This window comes from Punica granatum, chromosome 7 (assembly GCF_007655135.1).
Source record: "Punica granatum isolate Tunisia-2019 chromosome 7, ASM765513v2, whole genome shotgun sequence".
NCBI classification, from domain to species: Eukaryota; Viridiplantae; Streptophyta; class Magnoliopsida; order Myrtales; family Lythraceae; genus Punica; species Punica granatum.
Genome location: NC_045133.1, coordinates 22709751 through 22730382, shown reverse-complemented (window position 1 = coordinate 22730382; position 20632 = coordinate 22709751). Strand labels below are relative to the sequence as shown.

At 35.8% G+C, this 20632-nt stretch overlaps 2 protein-coding genes across 2 annotated transcripts; both read right to left on the bottom strand.

Annotated features, from left to right (window-relative positions):
* Positions 1-4604: 4604 nt before the first annotated feature.
* On the bottom strand, positions 4605-6719 carry LOC116213183 (patatin-like protein 2). Its single transcript, XM_031548032.1, has 6 exons — positions 6409-6719; positions 6139-6320; positions 5798-5984; positions 5512-5673; positions 5131-5433; positions 4605-5019 (listed from the first exon to the last, which is right to left on the bottom strand). The coding sequence occupies exons 1-6, from the start codon at positions 6541-6543 to the stop codon at positions 4768-4770; spliced, it is 1221 nt and encodes a 406-aa protein (XP_031403892.1). The 5' UTR covers positions 6544-6719; the 3' UTR covers positions 4605-4767.
* A 2094-nt stretch (positions 6720-8813) lies between these two features.
* On the bottom strand, positions 8814-11120 carry LOC116214852 (patatin-like protein 2). The gene is made up of 7 exons (XM_031550333.1): positions 10875-11120; positions 10481-10668; positions 10199-10385; positions 9918-10079; positions 9523-9825; positions 9219-9394; positions 8814-9120 (listed from the first exon to the last, which is right to left on the bottom strand). Exons 1-7 carry the CDS (start codon positions 11022-11024, stop codon positions 9045-9047), a joined length of 1242 nt encoding a protein of 413 aa, XP_031406193.1. The 5' UTR covers positions 11025-11120; the 3' UTR covers positions 8814-9044.
* Positions 11121-20632: the final 9512 nt, after the last annotated feature.

The following is a 20632-nucleotide window of genomic DNA, read 5'->3' as shown; positions in this document are numbered from 1 at the left end:
AAACGAACTAGCTCAAAAATGAATTGGTATTTTTTTACCTTAAACGAAGTAGCTCAAAAATGCGTTGGAAGTCCATGTATATCTTCTCGTGATATTAAAAGTTACTTAAATTTTTCAAGATAATAATTGAGCATCATAAATTTGTAAAATTTAAATAATAAAAAAATCAAGAAAATTTAGAGAGCTGGGGATTAGTCTAGAAAATTGAGAAAATTTAAAGAGTTGGGGATTAGTCTAGCAATCGAGAAAATTTAGAGAGTTGGTTACCCGACCCGACCCCTTTCCCCCTTATTGTACATTTAGATCCAGTCGATTCCGATCTAATACAAATGACAAAAATCATGTATATGAAGCTAGAGACAGGTTAAAACCTATTTTAGCTTTAGAAATGTTGAGATATATAGGGTTTGATTTTGGACCTAATCAAAGAAAAGATGAATCTATATGTGCATGTACATGTGGATATGCATTAATTCATATTCATTAATTCATAGATACGTGGATGATCATGGGGGTTTATTACCAAGCATGGGAAAGTTTGAGGGACCACGTTACTGGGGATGCCAATTATTGGACAACTTCTCGAATCTTACATGGGAAATTACCGCAATAATATTTCCAAGATGAGTATTACTGTAGATCCATGAAATATTGATGATGAAAGGTAACTTTATTCGAATGGAGATGGGACTTTTTTGTAAGTTGTCCTTGTTTTTCAATGGGAAATGCGTGACAAGTCGAAAACGACCTCGATGGTGATGGTGTGTGGTTGTATTAATTAGACCAAAGTGTCGACTGATAAATCATTCCTTGCAAGGGCATTGCATTGGCTGTAGTAGCCGAGCTACACATGGGGTGTCCTTACGGAGTTGGAGCAGTTGTGGCTACTTGGTTATCGTCACGTTGTGCTGGAGGTGGATTCGGAAGGTGGTTTGAGCTCTTATTGCCAAGGGGCACCAATGTGCAGCCCATCTTGCCATATTGGTTTCTCCAATCTGGGAACTCTTGGGGCTCGAATGGCCTGTGTCTGTGGAAGTTAAGCACGTTTACTGGGAGGATAGCTCTTGTGCGGACCAGTTGACAGTGATAGTTATTAATCTATCAGTTGGGGTACATGTATTTCATTATCCGCCATCATCTCTAGGAACGCTGATGTTCAGCGACATAATTGACGCTTCCATACCCCGTCTTAGTATATTTCTTAGTCTGTTTTGTTTCTTCTTCTACCGAGCTTCCGCCCCGTTAGACCACCCAAGAAAAAAATTTCCAACGCCACAAGCAACTGCTCGAGGAAGGCAATGATTGATTTCTTAATTGTCAGTATGAACAAACCATTCTCGAACAATTACTTCATCCCAAAATTCATAATATAAACAAAAATTAACTGTAAGAGTATTTTCTTTTTTTCAAATATTAATTCCAAAAATTAAAACAAAGGTAATATTAATTGTAGAAGGAGATTTAGAACAATGACAGTTCCCGACTCGGTACTAAGAGGTTCATGATTCGATCATTGACAATAGGACTTATCGTACCTCTTTATTTTACTTTTATTCTTGTACTAAATTCGTGTTCTCCCTATAATTAAAAAGACTCAATATTAATTACTATTTTAGGAGATAAAAGAGAATTTTCTGAAATTAATTTTTTATGAAAGTCTTTTTTCGTGCATTGATCGTGAAAGGTTTCTTGATGGTAATAGGTAATATTTATAAAACGCTAGAAAAATATATAAAAAAAATTAAACTTCATTTGAAAAAAATATAATTAATTATAAACATCATTAATAATGTTATTGGTTGGTTTAAAGATGCCAAATCAATAAATATGAATTACTTAACATCATTAATGTATATTGATAGTTTTTATTTATATAAAACATAATTTATTTTATAAAAATTATAAATAATTAATTCAATTTTTTACCAAAATTAAGTCGATTTACCTTAAAAAAATTAAGGTTAATATAAGAAGTGAATGTATAATATTTTAATATTGCACATTACCAAACTATATATATTTATTGGACTTTTGAAATAGTTCAAAATGAAAGAAAAATTTAAATCTAATGTTTAATCGAAAAGAAATTGTAATAAATATTCAGTTAAGTACATTACTAATTTAATATTTTTGTTGTATTATACACATAATAAACTTTAAAATAAGCAAAAAAAAAGAGCAGTAAATTAATTAATATAAAAAAGTCTTAGAAAAAAGTATGATTAAAATCATGATAATCAAGAGCAAAAAAGAGTATGCACTTTTTAAGAAAAATGAGAGAAAAGCAAGACAATAAAAAAAATCGTCTAGTTTCTTATAATTCTAACTCTTTGTAAAAAATTATCTCGAAAGAAATGAATAATTATTGCAAATTTTCTTTCATGTGTAAATCACATATTTTAATCTCTGCTCAATTTTCATTTAGGATAACTACCAAAAAAGATAAGAACATTTGAAACATTTTCTCTTTTAGACTAAAATATTTATTTTTGTATAAACAGAATATAACATTTGTTAATATTTAAATAAGGCCTTTTCAATATTTAGAATATTTTTAAGTTTGGAAAGTTAAAATTAAAATCTATTAATTCTAAAAAGTTAGAACAATTATATGTATACACATAAGGAGCAAACTTACGGGATCGAAAAATGAAAGAGAAAGGCACATCGAGTAGTGGTGGTTCATCAGAGGTCACTATTGCCCTTAGCAAGGACGTCGCTGGTGGACTAGTTACCAGCGAAAGCCCCCACCGCTCAATTTCCTGCTTCCTATGAAAAAAATATGAGCAAGAGTGGAGAAAACATTAACAATCGAATAATATCTTGAAATATAGAAGGAAATATATGATATTCTAATAAAAAAGGTAAAAATTTTAAGACTTCTTAATGAGCTATCTATGAGAAAAAATTTAGAGAGATAAGGGAGTTCAAATAATTTTTCATCTGTCCATTTGAAAATTGAAAGATACAAATACCAGAAATAAATATAGTTCTTTGAATAGTCACATCATTTTAGTAATTATATGATTTTTACTAGAAAATCATATTTTGCCAAATACGAAATAGCATTTAATGATTAAATTTATCTATACTAATTTAACCATTAAATTTATCTTCTTACTAAATTATAGGTTTCTCTTTATTTTTTCATCGAATTTTTATAGTTTTTTTATACTGAAGAAGATATAATATATATATATATATATATATATATATATGAAAATATAGTTTGGATCGAATTCTCATGTTGCCACATCATCAAAAATAAGAAATGAAACTCTTTCGTTTTGCCACGTCATCACTCATGTATTAAGGAAATTTTTTATCGTTAATTATGTATTAGAAATATATATATATATATATATATTATTTGCATATAGCCAATATATACTATATACATTAGTTGCTATTCAGGACAGTTTTTATATTGTAGCAATCAAATTGTCGTTCATATTTATTGTATCAAAATATAGAGTTGGAAAATAATATTAACGGAGGTTTATAATATTAATAGAGTTACCATTTGCATTATGGACAAATATATGCTTATAATATTAACCACAATTAAATTCATGTTTGTATAATATTATTTGTTTATATTGTCATTTATATTGCGTTGTTTGCATATATATATATATATATATATATATACCTACTGCACGAGTTGAACAAAAGAGACAGGTAAAGAGAGATTTTTCTTTTTACGAAAGGCAAGGCCCTAGATAGTCAATCATATCAGGTTCTATTACATAGTGGAGGTTGATTATCAAAGGCAAAACTTTAGGCGGGACATTATTATTCATTAATTTGAGCAAATGATGTAATTAATCAACCCCAAAAATTGTATGTGGATCTCATGCTATTTCATTAGGCAGCGTAAGAAAATATTCAAGCCGTGCCCGTTGAGACTTTGTGGGCCAACCACGGATGGCTTTCGGCCCATTTAGGCCCAATCTCGGCTCAGTTAGGCCCACGACTTCTTCGAAGAAAAATTTAGAAAGAAGGCAAGAACTAACTGAAGATATCTCTTACATTCGGTTTTCTGGAGGGAGATTCCATGAGTACCTCGTCATTCTTCTATTAGTATCACCATTTGGGGGAAAATTTCAAAACCATATTCAGTCGATGGGGAAGATATATAAAGAAGAAAGGCAATGGTTCGTTTCTTCCTTCCTGGGGCCAGGGCCTTTCCGGTCCATCGAGGCCGAACCTGGTATAGCCCATTAAAGTTTAAACATTAACCTCAGGTGCGGTTTAATGATCAGGAAATGAGACAGATAGTGAGAATTACCCTTTCCATTAAAAGAAACCCATCAAGAAAAGTATATCGCCAATTTATTTTAATTACAGTGACATGGGGAACACTACATCCACTTATTTCTCTTTGAAATCCCCCAAATTAGGCAACTTGTTAAGCCGTATGGAGTTTTCTTGTGGATTCCCTTTGGACGGGACGTGGATGACTTACTTTCGATCATCTCTTGGAGGGAGGACCACGTGCAGTGTGCGGTGATTTAACACTACCTTAAGGCTAGACCCGACATATAATATGATCCATGCGTGTTGGTTATCTAGAGATCGACTGCTTTACCACGACTGCCGAGTTATGAAAATTGAGATGGTCAATTAAATGGGGATTCAGGCCTTAGTCCTACCTACTAGCCACGCATATTGTCCAAGTAACTGCAATAGCAACCATACAATAAAAATTTTAAAAGAGCCAATCTTTCATTTGTAAGAATAGATTCTTCGTTTGTAGCGGTCGAACTACTTGGAAAGTGCAGCACGTCCGTGAGGCGACCTCGCCAGCCGAAGCCGCCTCTCATGCGAGAGAATTTTCGCGAACCTTCGGATAGCCTCTGCGCTGGTCTCTTGGCCCCGTGCCTCGCATTTGCCTGTGTCTAGGTTCACATGGCACACAGGCTTTTGCAGAAGTGATTCCCCAACTTTCACCAGGTCGTCCAGGTTCTTTCTCGTTGCCACATCGACCGACGACACTTCCCCGCTCAACGTGTCATCCTGAGATTGACATAAAGCATTCATCATTATATTAGAGCATAACTCAAAACAAGATCATCCGTGACCATAAATCAGGAGTGTTAGCCTCTGCTCTTGACTATATCCATGTACCTGAATACGGAGGTAATTTTCTTCGATGTGGAGGGCCCGGAAGACAGCAGAGAGGTGAAAATCGACCATATCGGAGCTTGATTGCATGAATACATCGACCAATGGAGTTCCGCCGCCACCAGCTAACCAACCCAAGACACCCCATTTAGCTGCTTCGTCTGCACTGTACTTCTCTTGATACTTTGGCGCGCCAGTCCCTAAGGATATCACGAGAAACCTTCTATAGTCCATTGGCCTTATGGCGAAGAAGTCCGAGCTTCCTCCCATTATTTCCTTTGTCACTTCTCCCATAGCCACCAGCGTCTTCAATTTAAATTAAGACTAAATTAGTTATAGACATTGAAATTTATACGAAAGCAAAATTATCACAGACCGTCATACTGGATTGTTTGCTGCAACACCACCATCAATCATATTGAATTCTCTGACTTTGCCCGGTAAGTCTTCCGTTTCAAAGTAATGTGCTGGGAGATACGATGGGGCAGCAGATGTTGAGATGCAGATATCCGAGAGGAAGGCATTGATGCTCGGGTTTTTCTTTACCTGGATAATATATTCACCCAGCAGAAACGTTTCTTAATGAAAGCCAAGTTATTCCATGTATGATTGCTGATATCGGCTTAGTTACAATTAACCTTGTCTACATAAGGAGGGGAAATTATCGAACCTCGTAGCTGGAGAATATGGTTGGCTGGAGACGCTTGATGTCAAATGTTGGGATGACAATGTTAGTCAGTGTTTCGTGCAACCTCGTGCTTCCTAGAATTTCCTTGAGGATCATATGCAGATACTTCCCGTTGTATTTCGGTCCACAAACGGCTTTAATCACGTTGGCGACTGGAACACATTGGTGGCTGTGTGTATTTTGAAAACCAGTCTTCTTCGATTAGTAACTACTGATTGAGAGGGTGAAAATACGCGACTCACTTGAGCTTCAGCCCTAAATATTCACCTAGAAACAAAGAAAGCCGATATTTGATACGAGAAATTTTATCTCATATAATTTACCTGTCCTGTGGGAAGATCCTAGGAGAGTGATCCAGGTAGAACTGGTTGATGTCTTTTGCAGCAAAGAGGGGGCGGTTGTCCCCATTCGGGCTTGTCAGCATGGCGGCAATGAGACCTCCCGTGCTCGTTCCAGCAATTACATCGAAGTAATCTGCAATCACTGCAGACTCTCCATCCAGGTTCTGTGGCGAGGTTAGTTTACTTAATTTGCATTTTGTTATGACGATTACGACGATGATAAAATAATTCAGGGGAAATCAAACAAATTACCTGAAGCTCGGACTCTAGGAAGGCGAGGATGGTTCCGGGGATAAGCCCTCTAATGCCACCTCCATCTATACTGAGTATGGTGATTAGATTCCCATATGTTGGAGGCTGAAGAGGCAGACTACTAGACCTTCGCATTGTTAGAAACTGACAAACATATGTAGGGAAGTCGAAGAACTAAAACAGGAAGTCAGTTTTTGGGGATTGATAAAGCCGTATGAATGTGAGCCTTATGGTCTTGGTGCCAAAAGGCTTTAGTTATTTATACTTGTTCGGGCACAATCAAAAGAGAACATCTTGGATATGTCTGATGTTCATGTTTGGAAGTTACTTTTCTTCAGCTAGAATCGATAAAATGTCAACTAAGTAGGATTACTCAGAATATTGTGATTGTGGTTGTGATCTTATTACGTGCTAGGCCATGAGCCGGCCCCCCTCGTAAAACTATTTTTAAGGTGTTGAAAAGTCGACGAAACAAAGATTTTGCAATGCTAATCAAACTATAGAGGAAAATTAATGGATTATTGATCTATGATTGGCCTCGAGAGATAAAATTCAATAATTTAAGTTTGGAGAAACTTGCAAACTTCAGCTAAAATCGTTCAACCATCTAGGGCTTAACAATTTCTTATATCCTAAGATTGGCTTTGAAAAAGGCAAACTTTGAGCCAAGAAAAAGGCAAAGGCCTTGGGAGACAGAGAGAAAATTGCATTAGGGGCTCTAGTATCATTGTCATCGTGAGGATCAAGATCTAGGAATCGGTTACTATCTATTATTCATTTTACATCGGATGCAAACTGGTAATTTAACACGGTATTAGAGGCAGATCCAATATATCTTATTTCCTTTAGCATTGCATTCGGTTCCGTTCGGTTCGGTTCGGTTCGGTTTTGACCGAATGGGCAACCCTAATGATGGTTCAAATTGCAAATTCATCCTCAATAATTGGGCTGACTGTCATTAAATCGGAGACAGACCTTCATCACTAATTGTCTATGCAGTGATGGGCCCAGGGCCTCACTAAATCCATTTCCTTTTTCTTTTTTGGGGAGATCCAGCCACCACTATATCACACAAATATTTGTATTAATTCACGTATATTTAATAATCCTGATCAATTGCAAATTGTTTGTCCCACACCGGCCCCCAAGGAAAAATAGGAAACCTTATACGTGGCAAGGCCAATTGCTTAACTCTTTGGGATGAAGATGGGTCTGAACTCGTATAAGCATGATTCAACAAGTGGCACAAGAGCTAGAAGCGAGATGAACGATCTTCGGGTGACACGGGCATTGCGTGGACCCACATCGCACTCTGCATGAGCTCAGGCTCTAGTGTCGCAAGTAGTGCGCCTCGAGTAGGCATTTGCGGCCAAGATCGGACCTCGAGGTATGTTGAGGGTGGCCCAGACCCTGGGTGGCCAGGATTGCAGTGAGACTCGTGGTTATGTTGATTATATATCGCTACTTGAGGAAATATTGATTTGCATATTTTATAATGTTTCAAAAATATCTTGGTCAAGAGAGAAAAAAGGGGAGCAACCAATGATAACAAGATGCGTATATCTTGGTTATAATGCTCAGCAAATTAATGCTTTTAAATTGACAAGTCGAATAAATGAAGTAAAAACCCAAAGTTGGGTGATCGGTCTCTGTAACGGATGAAGTCACGCCATAAAATAAAAGGAAATTTCGCTTCCAATTGAGAAGAAGACGATCCCCAGGTAGCAGTAGAATAGATTTATTAATTACTTATGTATAAAAGTATTTTTATAAGTAGAAGGTTAACTTTTATCAAACAAAAAAAAATGGGTAGAAGGTCAGTTTCTGGGAACCTTCTCTTCTATTTTTTGAGAGAAATTAGACATTGCCCCTGAAATCCAACATAGTCGGTACTAAACTGGAAAAAAAAATCTAATGATGGAGATAATTACAATGAAATCCCGCAGATGTGCTAAAATTCGAACTAAAGTACTAAATAAATCAATTTGGGTACATCGATACTAAAACTTTTAGTCCATTATACACATTTAGTCCAAACCATCCATTTTCCACTGTGTCCGTCAACTTGAATAACCAACTGACATTTTTCTTTTTTAGTGTGCAACCTGGTATTCAAAAGCCCAATAGAGCTTGATTAATTCAGTTCGAATCGAGTCGGTCTATTCAAGGTTAGAACTTTCTCAATCATGGATTTGATCTCTATTTACAATACTTGAATCCGAGAACCTTACTTAAATAGAACAAATTTCGAATCACTTGAATCAATTCATGTCGGTAATGAAATGAACATTTTATAACTGTGTAGATGGCTCATTCATTTAGTGCCTGCTTCAAATTTTAGCATATTTATAAGACTTCCATTGTAATTACTCTATTGACAGAGATTAAAAATGATAGAGAAGTAATTGTAAATGCTCGCGGTGTCACCGCAAAAAATCTCATTTCTACAAGATACAACTTTATTTTGAAATCCATGCATGTGGTACATGTACATAGCGAGATCTTAATACAACTCTTCTCTGATCAGTTACAACATATTATAGGCAATTATATTTCACCAAATCAAAATACAATAAATTCAAAAAAGAAAATATAGCGCAGTGGCGCGTGCCCTCATCTCCATCTAGGAAAGGATTTCAGTGGATGTTCTCTTTTGTCTGAGGTGATTTTGACTCTCTAAGCCTCCTTTCCTCGGAAAGAAACTCGGCGAACCTGCACGATGATGTAAACAGTCGTCCTGATCAGGAAAAAAATTGTACAGTGTAAATGCATTTTTCATATATATGTAAGTTGAGTGTGTTTTTCCGTACTTTCTGAGTGCATCAGCGTTGGTGGTTCTCTTTGCAGTCGGCTCGGAGAGACCGGTTTCCAGATTCACCCTCGAAACTGGCTTCTGCAGCAGTTCTTCCCCGATTTGGACCAGGTTGTTGAGGTTCTTCTTCGAAGAATTATCAACTGAAGTTTCCTTCCCGCTTAATTTGTCATCCTAAATACGTGTTATTTGAATGAGAGATCACACACACGGTTTTACGATATGTAACGTAAGTTAATAAAATTAACCGAAGAATTGTTGTATTTGCGTGTGTATATGTGTGTATATACATAGAAGCTTACTTGGATCCTCAGGTAATTCTCCTCAGAGTGAAGGGCTTGGAAAACGGCTGAAAGGTGGAAATCCACCATATCCCCACTTGCTTGAGTGAAGGCATCCACTAATGGAACAGACCCGTCATGGAGCAACCACCCCAAAGTGCCCCACTCCGCGGCCATTTTTGCGTTGTACTTCTGCTCGATCTTTGACGAGCCCGTTCCAATCGAAATGACTAGAAACCGGCGATAATCCGTTGGCGAGAACAGGTTAAAGTCTGGGTTCTGGCCTATTATCTGTTTGGTAACCTGAGATATGGCCACTAAAGCCTGAAAGTTCATCATGACACAAAATTAATTACTAAACACGCTTAACTCAGTTAATGTTAATATATTTACCCTAAAAAGTAATTCTTTGATACCGGATTGTTAGCAGCAACTCCGCCGTCGATAAGATGGAACTCCTGGAACCTTCCACCTTCATCCTCGTTCTTGAAGTAGTGAGCAGGCAGGTATGTTGGAGCAGCCGATGTTCCAATACATATGTCTGATAGCAGAGCATCGAGATAACGACCCTTAGTCACCTGCAACCAAATGTTTTTTTCTTATTTCAGGCTCTATCTACGTACTAGTAACACGAGTAATTAAGATGATTGTGTCAATAGTAAATGATTAGTGGTAACAGAAGGTCCAAAGAAAGGACCTCAAAAGTCGAGAAAATGACTGGCTGCAGACGCTTGATGTCGAAGGTGGGAATAATAGCATGAGCCAAGGTGCTATGAAGACGAGTATCGCCAAGTTTCTCCCTTACGATGCGATGAAGATACTTCCCATCATACTTCGGGCCATTTAATGATTTCATCAATGTTTGGGCTGATCCCCACAATCCCCTGCAGGCAACATCGTCGTCGTCTCTCCAAAATTAGCCTACAGTTTATCTCATAATTATAGCACCATATTTTTCTACCCGATAAACCCGCATTACCTTTTTTGAGGGAATATCTTTGGACAATGCTCGAGATAGAAAGATCTGACATCCTTGGCAGCAAAGAGAGGGCGATTATCATTATTCTTGTCCGGTGCAGTTAGCATGGCGGTCAAGAGACCACCGGTACTTGTTCCAGCAACCACGTCGAAGTAATCTGCCAGCCTCACGTCTTCACCATCCAACTCCTTCACAATCAAAGTCGACAAAAATTTATATGTAAACACACTAGCATGAAAGTTAAGAAAAGTTTCAGACGCTGTATGTAGCTATCATTGCGTGAATGTTGTTATTATCTAGCAAGCGAGATATTAAGGCTGTTCATTCCTTGCAAAAACATGTGACTAATCATTGATTAGGCTATATACATCGATGTTCATTTATCGTTAATCACCTGAAGCTGTGATTCGAGGAATGAAAGAATGGTGGCGGGAATAATTCCGCGGACACCACCTCCATCGATGCTGAGGATAGTGATCAAATTCCCATAAGTAGGAGGCCGAATTTGAAGTATTTGTGAAGTTGTTCTAGTCGTTCCCTCCATGGGTAACTAATATGAGATCGATCGATATCCCGTATCAAGAATTGACAAGTAATAGGGATCAACAGAGAAAACTCACAAGATTATCAATAATATAGTAATTTTGTTGGGGAAATTTGCCTGTGCCTATTTATATATGATTCGGGATTGGAGATAAGCTTCATGAGATCATCTTAGAGATGAGTTCCTGCAGATAAAGAAAGTTCGGAGAATGTGCACTTTGATCAAGATATATTTTGCATGCATCATGCATTGTTTGAAATTTGAATAGTTAAGCACTTTGCGTTTTGACCAGAAATGTGGTGCATCATAGCCTGCAATTTTTCAGAGATGGATATGATTAACTGTCATATATATATATATATATATATACACATATGTCAATACGTATAAAATTCTAGTATACACTATAATAAAATAACCCTCTGACATTCGTCCACGTAGAGTAATTAATAAGAAATTCAAAATAGAGTGTAGTACAGTTGTATACGTTTTTATTTGATAATAAAAAATTTTCACGTTCCATACTTATTATACTAATATTCATACCCCTTTATTAGCTATTTAGAATTTCTATTTTATTATATTAGGTAATGTGCCTCTTTTATAACCCAAAAGAAATAACAAGAAATAATCATCCCATTCCTCCCATTAAATGTAGCTAAATATAAGTTGCAAGAAAAATTGTAGATATGTGTCTGTATGTATAATACATTGTAATATCCCCTTGGGCTACTTGTAGATATTGTTTTTTTTTTTCCGTTTTTATATCCCATATCCTATATATATATATATATATATATATATAAAAGAAGCACGATCTCAATATCAGGTCGCCACATCATAAAAAAAAACGAAACTCTCTCTCGTTGCCACGTCATCATTTATGTATTTATGAAATTTTTCATCTTTAATTATGTAGTAAAATATATAAATTAGATGCATATAATTCAATAAAATATATAAAGAAATAAAATATACAATAGACTATATACATTAATTATTAGAGGCAACAAAATAGATAATACAGTTCATGAATTCCAGAATGAAAAGAAATTTAAAAGATAAAAATCTTTCTTATAATTTTATAAGCTAGATATATCTCTATCAGTCAAAGACATATATATTTGATTGCAGCTGGAGAAACGGAAATTACAGAGCATGGCGCCAAGCTGTAATCGATAAATTCATTGAACTCAAATATAGAGTTGCCCTTTTCTTTTTTCCTTTGCCCTTTTACATGTGTCATATACAGTACACGAAAATATATATTCCTTTGCTCCATAAACCTATAAGAACAACAGGTTGGGAATTTGATAGCTCTCTCTTAGGCCGCCTAGAAGAACAACAATTATAGTACAAGCAATTGTATGTATGAACTCTTCTTCCCATTAAATTTGATGGTTTACATGTCTAAGAAAGATTAAAATCATGTTTTGAGTGTGACATACTTGAATTTTTTTGCTATTCATAAACTTATATTTTTTAATGTATAATATTGCAAATATTGAGACGCTATAATGATTTATCTCATGATAAAAGAATTTGGCCATGAGCAAGATACATGCATGAACAATTGGAGTGAGATTAATAAGATTATGGAATGCCGTGAATACAAGGACTAATGAAGTTATTAGTCTCGACCTGGTTTTCCTTGATGAAGAGGTATGTTTTGTATTTTTTACTAATTATAATATTTTCAAAGAAAAAACTTGATTGTTTACTCTCTTTTTTTCTAACGAAATCAGGATTCTTTAATGCATGCAAGCATAAAAATGTCTTAGATCAATTTGTTGAAATCGTTATTTCGTGAAGAAGGTTTATACATCATCAAGAATTTAAAGATATTGTTCTTACTTACAACAGCAGTAAGAGAGTTGCAAGAAGATCAATTACCCTTCAACCGACACAAGTTTGAGTTTGTTGATATGGAAGTAATAAAAAAGTAGATATAATGATATGAACATTCAAATGACAGGTAAATTAATACTTTTGCGATAATTATTATAGTCATAGTTTGTTCTATTTACATTATATCTTATACTTTTTTCCTACAGATGTTATTAGCAAGTTCTTCACCATTATACTTCCGTTTGCAAAGACAAGTTGATGTCTTTGCGGATCTTATATGTATATTGTATTGCATGCTCATTTCCTAGCAACTAAGTTAATTTAATTGTTTCAAAAAGATTTTATCAGGTTCTCTCTTCACTTACTTTATTATGATATTTTGCTTGAAGAGGTTATTATTTTCTTTGTAGTTGATATATTTGTTCACGTATTTTCATTCAATTCATCTTCTCACATATTATGAGAATTTTTTATTTTCTTTTGATTGACATATTTGCTCAAATTAATTAATTCAAATTATATTCTTTTCACGTATGTTTCATACATCAATTTTCTTTAAAGATTTATAATTTGTGTATTTATTAATAATATTTTTCTCCATTAAAATAATTAAGAGATTATTTGTGTGTTTCCCGTGCAATGCACTGGTATTCAACTAGTTTAATAATATTAGTGCCACTTATCCAAAAAAAATTAATATTAGAAAAAAAATTATATTTTCTTTGTAACATTAACGTTATGGATTTAAGTGGATACAATATGCCATAATACCTAAATTAACCGGTAGTAAGCTCATATGTTATATGCCCCATGAGCCGGTTATTTCAATGTCGGTTTCATCTCTAGAAAATTTAGCGCATATGGATCAAGAACCGCCTAATTGATGCTTTAACATATATAAGGGATAATACCAAATTCATATGTTTCTCTAATTTTAAAATTAGGCTGCGCTCATGGCCGGATTAAAATTACTTGGTCTTCTTCAACTAAAATGCTGATTTCATGTCGATAATCACTGCAAGATTAATTAATTAGTTGATTACCACGTCAAGATTAATCACTGCTCATGGCCGGATTAAAATTAATTGGTCTTCTTCAACTTAAATGCTGATTTCATGTCGATAATCACTGCAAGATTAATTAATTAGTTAATTACCACGTCCTGATTAAGAAAAGTTCAAAATTTTCTGAAACGTGATGAATTTTGTTTTTTAATGAGTAATACGGTCTGAAACGTGATGAAATACGATGGCAACTATAAGGAAGATAGATGATTAATAAAAACTAGTCGGACACTTAAGTACATACGCAGCTTTGTGTACCTATGATAGAGCGGCTAACTCCTACTTGCTGCAATGTATATATGTTGTCACCATTATGTTTTTCAACACGTGTTTCAATGAATTATTTCAAATAATAATACAAGTTGACTAGATTAATCTAATTGATTTTTCTTAGCATTTAGTAAATATTAGAAATTACAGGTTGCTCTATGTATATCTCAGACATTAAATGAATATCAAAAAAAGTGAAGTGCAATAGATCATGCTTTGGTCTTGTAACTAAGAAATTTCATATTCGATACTCGTTATGGGACTATTGTGCCCCTCTATAAGCTATTAAGATTTATATTTTATTATATTAAATCTATGAGTCTCTTTTATAAAAATAATAATAATAATAATAATAATAATAATAATAATAATAATTTTTGTGAAGAAGGAGTTTTTGTACAACAGGACAAGGCGCCAACTCGGCAGCACCAAAAGGTTACGTTCAATCATCACCAATCTATCTTATGTACTTCTTAACTTCGCTTTATTTTCTATCATTGTAATAGGTTCATGAATCTTTCTTGTTTTAAAAAAAATATATTGTCCTTACGTGGCAACTTATATGACATATAGTTCTAGCAGCGAAGGTTACAGCATTTGTATGTTCATGTCTTCATAATCCATACGTATTCAAAAATCGGTCTCTTACGTTACAATTGTATTTCGATGTAATTATAATATTCAAACTATACTTTTAAGCTTCCAACTTGGCAAAGTATAATATTAGACGTATCCTGCAAATCTCCTCTTCGAACTTCATTTTCCGTGGTTTCCCTGTCATCATCTAGTCGGATTTCAAAATTGCTTTTATCCCGGATTACTAAAGCTATCAGCTCACCATGAAGATATCGGAGCATACTTTTGGATATTCAGTTGTCTGCTATGCACTTTACTTAGGTTTGGTACCAACACTCTTCTGGAGAGTCCAATTTGCGGACTGTTTAGCCAAATCAGGTGTTGATAGGCTTTCGGATTTTATTGTCTGGTTGTACGAATTGTCTTATATCTCTTTTGTAAGTGTCTCCTTGTTCTTCTCATTATTTGTGGTTGTAAGGATTATTTCTGATCCTTTTATAAACCTCTTGTAATATTCGTCTTGTAAGACCACATCTATTAATGAAATTCGAATAAATTATATAGAAAAAAGCTATACGTTTAAGGTCGCCCGAAATGGATTGATGAATTTATAATTTTCTTTTTGGCTGCAAGGCATTGAGAATCGCTTTGAACTAACTTTCACCTACGACCCCGGCGAGAGGTCAATCTACAGATGGCTAGGTTCTTTCGAGATCCATACATCTTTGTCGAATGGATTTCGTCGGAATAGTCAAATAGAATCTGCCAAACCTGATCGACCCCGAGAGGGGGCCATGACCCTTCATATCCTTCCCCGAGAATTCTGATTTGATCTGATAGTGAAATCATAAAGGGATGGGGCGCAATTTGTTTCTTTTGACAGTGATACAGTGATACAGCAATTAGTGGATCAAGCAAAATGCGATATTTTCCCTAAAAGTTAACTGAGGACCACTTGGTAACGCGCTCGCTATTGAACACCTCATGACGATGAAGTAGCTCCCACTACGGAATGCTATTGTATCGACAGTTCAGAGTTTGGAACGATGAATCATGGGCATGGTTCGAATAAGAAAAAACGTGGTAATTCGACAACAGTTGCCGTACACCTTTATCTTACCTTTTGAGCGTCGATGAAATTTCCCGGGCCAAGATGAATGTCTATGAAACTTCAATACTGTACGCGATATAGAGAATGTAGCCTTCACAGAATATTTCAATGTTAATAATTTTAGCCAGGAGAACAATTTTCTCAACTGAATAACGAAAAACTAAATGTACAGGAAAAAAGTTGATGAAAATATAAAATGGATAACGTTATCTTTTTTTTTTCCTGAACTAATTAAATAGGTAAAATTAATTATTAAAATTTTTATTTTATTGTATTAGGTTATGAGCGTCTTATATAATTGCAAAAAAAAAAAGAGAGGGTAAAATACCCACATACTGCATCGACCATTAAAAAAGAATAATATTAATGATTTGACAAAAGAAATAAAACATTTATATAATTTTTTAACAAGAATTAATAATAACTTTGACGGCGGATTATTATCAAGCGCACGCAATATTTAAAAAATAAAAAATAAAAAAAGGTACGACAAAGCACTGTCATTTACCAAAGCTATATATGCAACCGGAAGCGGCTCCGGAACATAACATATAATATTTGCTCGAATTATAAAATTGTGAGGCCGCGGTTCATACTTCATCGGCATGCATGGAGTAAAAGGCACTTTTCTATAGTTGATTTTATCTGATTCTCTTAAGTTCGTACATATTAAATATGTATTAATTCACGGAAGTTAAAGTAATTAAATAAATGTTCTTGCAATCGAGAGAAAAGGATCTTGTGCCGTGAAATTCGCTCTCGATTTGGAGTTAATCAAGAATTTCCACGCTCGATTCTCAATTATTAGTAGAACTATTAACATCTCAACATTTCTCTTTCTCTTATCCCTTGTTTTCATAAAACGAATTCTTTATGGTTGGGGAAAAAAACAAAAATCTCGCAATTGGGCAATGTCGGAAATTGGAAGTATGCTAGCCCAACAACTTACGAGATGACTCCTTCCAGATTACGCCATAGAATTACCTTTAAGTAACGGCAGCTAACTATTAGATGTATCAGCTGACCTTGAAAATTCCGGCATGACGGTATCTCTTCCTTCTATCCCCTGTTGAGATTGGGGCCCAAGGAAATTAATCTTGTCCGTTAGAGCATTTTATCGATCCGCAAACAACAGACAAGTTTGCTAGTAATAGGCCGCGGTAGTTGAATTCCACATGACAAGTCTCCATACTATAGGAGGTGTATTGGGGGACTGAATGAAGGTTCATATTCGGCTTTCTGTCAATCAAATAGGAAGAGTCTTCCTTCAAATGCATGGAAAGTAAAGGGTCGAGGGAAATCATAAGAAATGTGATTGCGTAAATGATAATATTTCACCCTGTATTACATTCAGTTCTACCCGATATTCATAGGATATGTTATCTGCATGGCGATCCATGTCTCGAGATAACAATGGACGATCAACTCAGGTTGGCCGAGTCGGTCGACTCCCTGTTGAAGTCAGGTTGGTGTGCGAGTATCTGCTACCGACTCCGTTTCAATAAGGAACGTTGCTGCATATCTGTCACACACATATAATATATATAGTATAATTTCGTAAAAATTTAATTCAATCAACATGGATCCGTTCAAATGGTTCGACACTTATTCCCATTAAATGAAGTCTTGAGTTCGAGTATTGTGAATGAAAAAATTAATAATGGAAAAACTTTATTCCCTTAGTAAGCCGACTCAACTCGAACTGAATTAATCGAGACTCGTTGGACTTTCGGATATCATGATACATATCGAAAAAATTAATTCAATTATTAGAGAATTTGACAATGCATTAAGTAGTAAATTACGCCGTGTAACGCGATTTTTCTTTTCAAATTTTTTCACAAGTCAGCATATTTTGCTTGAATTTTATCAAATAGCATAGTTTGAAAATTTTGAACCTTTTCACCATAGCACAACGTAAACTTCCCATTAGAAAGGGCAAAAAAAAGTGACGAAAAGCTGAAGCGTGGCATCATTTTTCTGCCATCTTGCACCCGTGAAAGGTAAAAACAGCGCAAGGTGACATCAATTTTTTTTTTTTAATTGTGCTAGAACATGGAAAAAGAGGAAAAATGAAAAAGAAAAAGGTATTATCTAGTGTAATAGACATTGCATTTGCAATCATTCACCTCCTAAACTATTACCGGAGATTTGGCCTACTACGAGATATTTGACCCGGGATTAGTGGAGTGTATCGTGTTGTATCTTATTGTATATTGACTAGCCTAATATAGTCTCTGTAACTAAGGGAACTTTGTACTTTCCTTTCTTTTTACTTCATGTATTAGGCTTATATGTACACAGCCGCTTGAGCTTGATCGACTGAATGAAAGTCTTTGAGGTTTTTGCTTAGTTTTTGCTTAGTCTTTGAGGTTTTGCGGAGAGTCACTGAGACCTAATTGGGTTTGTGAACGAGATTGTGCTGCAGAGATGGCAAAGAACGAAGATGTTTGCTTTGTCAATGGGACGTTGAAGAGGCCGATCGATGGTGACCCGATGCAAGAACAGTAGGATTCTTGCAATTGGATCGTGATTTCATGGATCATCAATACGATTGAGTAATTGCTGCAATCAAGCATTGTGTATGCTGACAACGCGAAGGCTTTATGGGATGATCTCCGTGAGAGGTATTCTCAGGAAAATGAGACGCGAGTGTACCGATTGAAGGCAGAGATATACTCGTTGAGGTAGGAAGGTCTACCCGTGTCAAAGTACTGGTCGAAGCTCAGAATGCTATGGAATGAGCTCGACAACTATTTACGTATTCCATAGTGTACCTGCGATGCGACTTTACGGTATGTGGAGCAACGAGAAAGAGAAAACGCGCACCAGTTCCCACTCGGGCTCAACATGGAAGATAGCACCGTGAGGTCAAACATCCTCAGCACTGAGCCACCTCACTCCCTGAATAAGATTTTCCATATGATTCTTCATGAGGAGAGTCAAAGTCAAGTTGTTCGGAACCATGAAAGTGGACCCAAGGTGGTTTTTCTCGGCAAAATGGGCAATGGGTAGAAACATGAGGGGCATAATTTTTCAGGTGGATGCAATGGCAGCAAAACGTGCTATCATTGCGAGAAAGTTGGACACATAAAGAGTCAATACTAGGCTCTCCATGGGCTATCCAACGAAGCAAGGGCAGGCGAAGGACAAAGGGAAGAAATCAGTAGCAAAGATGAGCTGGAGGAAGGAGATGATGAACAGTTTTGGGCCGAAAATGGGTTGAAACAGCAGTCTGATGAGTTGAAGGCCCATGCGACCCACTTTGGATAGCCCGGCAGTAGTAAAATTGATAGGCTCTCGGAGAATCCGTTCCAGAAATTACTCAACATAGATGGGCTCGATGAAGATATTTTGATTCTTGATGGGGTTAATTGGATAATTGACAGCGGAGCATCCGAGCACATGACAAGTTGCGCGGATTATTTTGTTAGTTCACTCCGGCTCAAGGGATAACCACTGATATATATACCAATTGGCGGAGCTTTAACTACAGATCGAGCAAGGATAATGACCATATGAGGGTCTTTTGTTCTTAATAGAGTTTTATTTGTCCCGGAGTTTACGTGCAACCTTATCTCGGGTATCACAATTATCAGAACAATTGAATTGTCGGGTGACTTTTGTGACTAATTTGTGTTTGATTGAGGACCGCGCTACGAGGAAGATGATTGAAGTGGGTGAGCTCCAAGGGGGTGTGTATTATCTACGATGTGTCACAGTCCCAAAGCAGGCTAATGGCGTCGTAGGTGCTAGAAGTGAAGATCTAAGGCATATGCAACCGGGACATCCATCACATCGAGTTTGAATTAGTGGTATTGGATGTGTTTTTTATTTAGCTATGAATAAGAAATGTGGCGTATGTATACGAGCTAAACAAACTCGTCGCATTTCGATCTCAGTATGAATAAAGCTAATCATTTACTCCAATTAGTACATTATGATATTTGGGAGCCTTACAAGACGAAGTCTATTAATGGAGCGTCCCACTTTTGATCTATGGTTGACAAGTTCAGTCGTGTAGTGTGATTATATTTGTTACGTGAGAAGCCCAGTATTGAATAATTACAGTGCGTTTGGATTCAGAGTTAAAATAATTATGATTTTGATTGTGGAAAAGAACAAATAAGATTGGATTATAAATTTGACTTGGAAAATGTGTATTTTTGTTGTGTAGTGTGCTGAGTTAAAGTTAAAGATAAAATTTTTTACTTGGAAAATGTGTGTTTTTGTTGTGTAATGTGTTGAGTTAAAGTTAAAGTTAAAATTTTGAAATTTTAACTTTGAAACCAAACGGAGCTTTAACTTTTGCAATTTCGTGAAGAATCAATTCGAGCACAGTGTCAAATTTATAAGAAGTGAGAAAGGGGTGGAGTTTATGGCTCGTGAACTACATGGATATTTCTCAGATAATGGAATTATCCACCATACGTCTTGTGCAGAAACACCGCAGCAAAATCGGAGGGTAAAAAAAAAAGGGGGTATTTACCTAAAATGGCTCATGGTTTGCCCGTTTTGTCAAATCTATCATATGCTTTTTTTTGTCAAATCTATCACATGGTTTACTTTTTGCATCAAATCTATCCTGGCATTATATTTTCCGTCGACATCTAACGGCCGTGCTGACGTGGTGCCTACGTGGCAAGTGTGGCCCACTATCTCTCCACGTGCCACATCAGCATGGCCGTTAGATGTGAATGGAAAAGATAACGCCGGGATAGATTTGATGCAAAAAGTAA

Excerpts from the sequence above, each read along its gene's own strand:
- LOC116213183 (XM_031548032.1), bottom strand. The coding sequence starts at position 6,543 with ATGCGAAGGTCTAGTAGTCTGCCTCTTCAGCCTCCAACATATGGGAAT. Across the intron at positions 5,985-6,138 it reads AGGATCTTCCCACAGGACAG|CCACCAATGTGTTCCAGTCG; the intron begins GTAAATTATATG and ends AAATACACACAG. Across the intron at positions 5,674-5,797 it reads CCATATTCTCCAGCTACGAG|GTAAAGAAAAACCCGAGCAT; the intron begins GTTCGATAATTT and ends TATATTATCCAG.
- LOC116214852 (XM_031550333.1), bottom strand. The coding sequence starts at position 11,024 with ATGGAGGGAACGACTAGAACAACTTCACAAATACTTCAAATTCGGCCT. Across the intron at positions 10,669-10,874 it reads TCCTCGAATCACAGCTTCAG|GAGTTGGATGGTGAAGACGT; the intron begins GTGATTAACGAT and ends TTGATTGTGAAG. Across the intron at positions 9,395-9,522 it reads AGAATTACCTGAGGATCCAA|GATGACAAATTAAGCGGGAA; the intron begins GTAAGCTTCTAT and ends ACACGTATTTAG.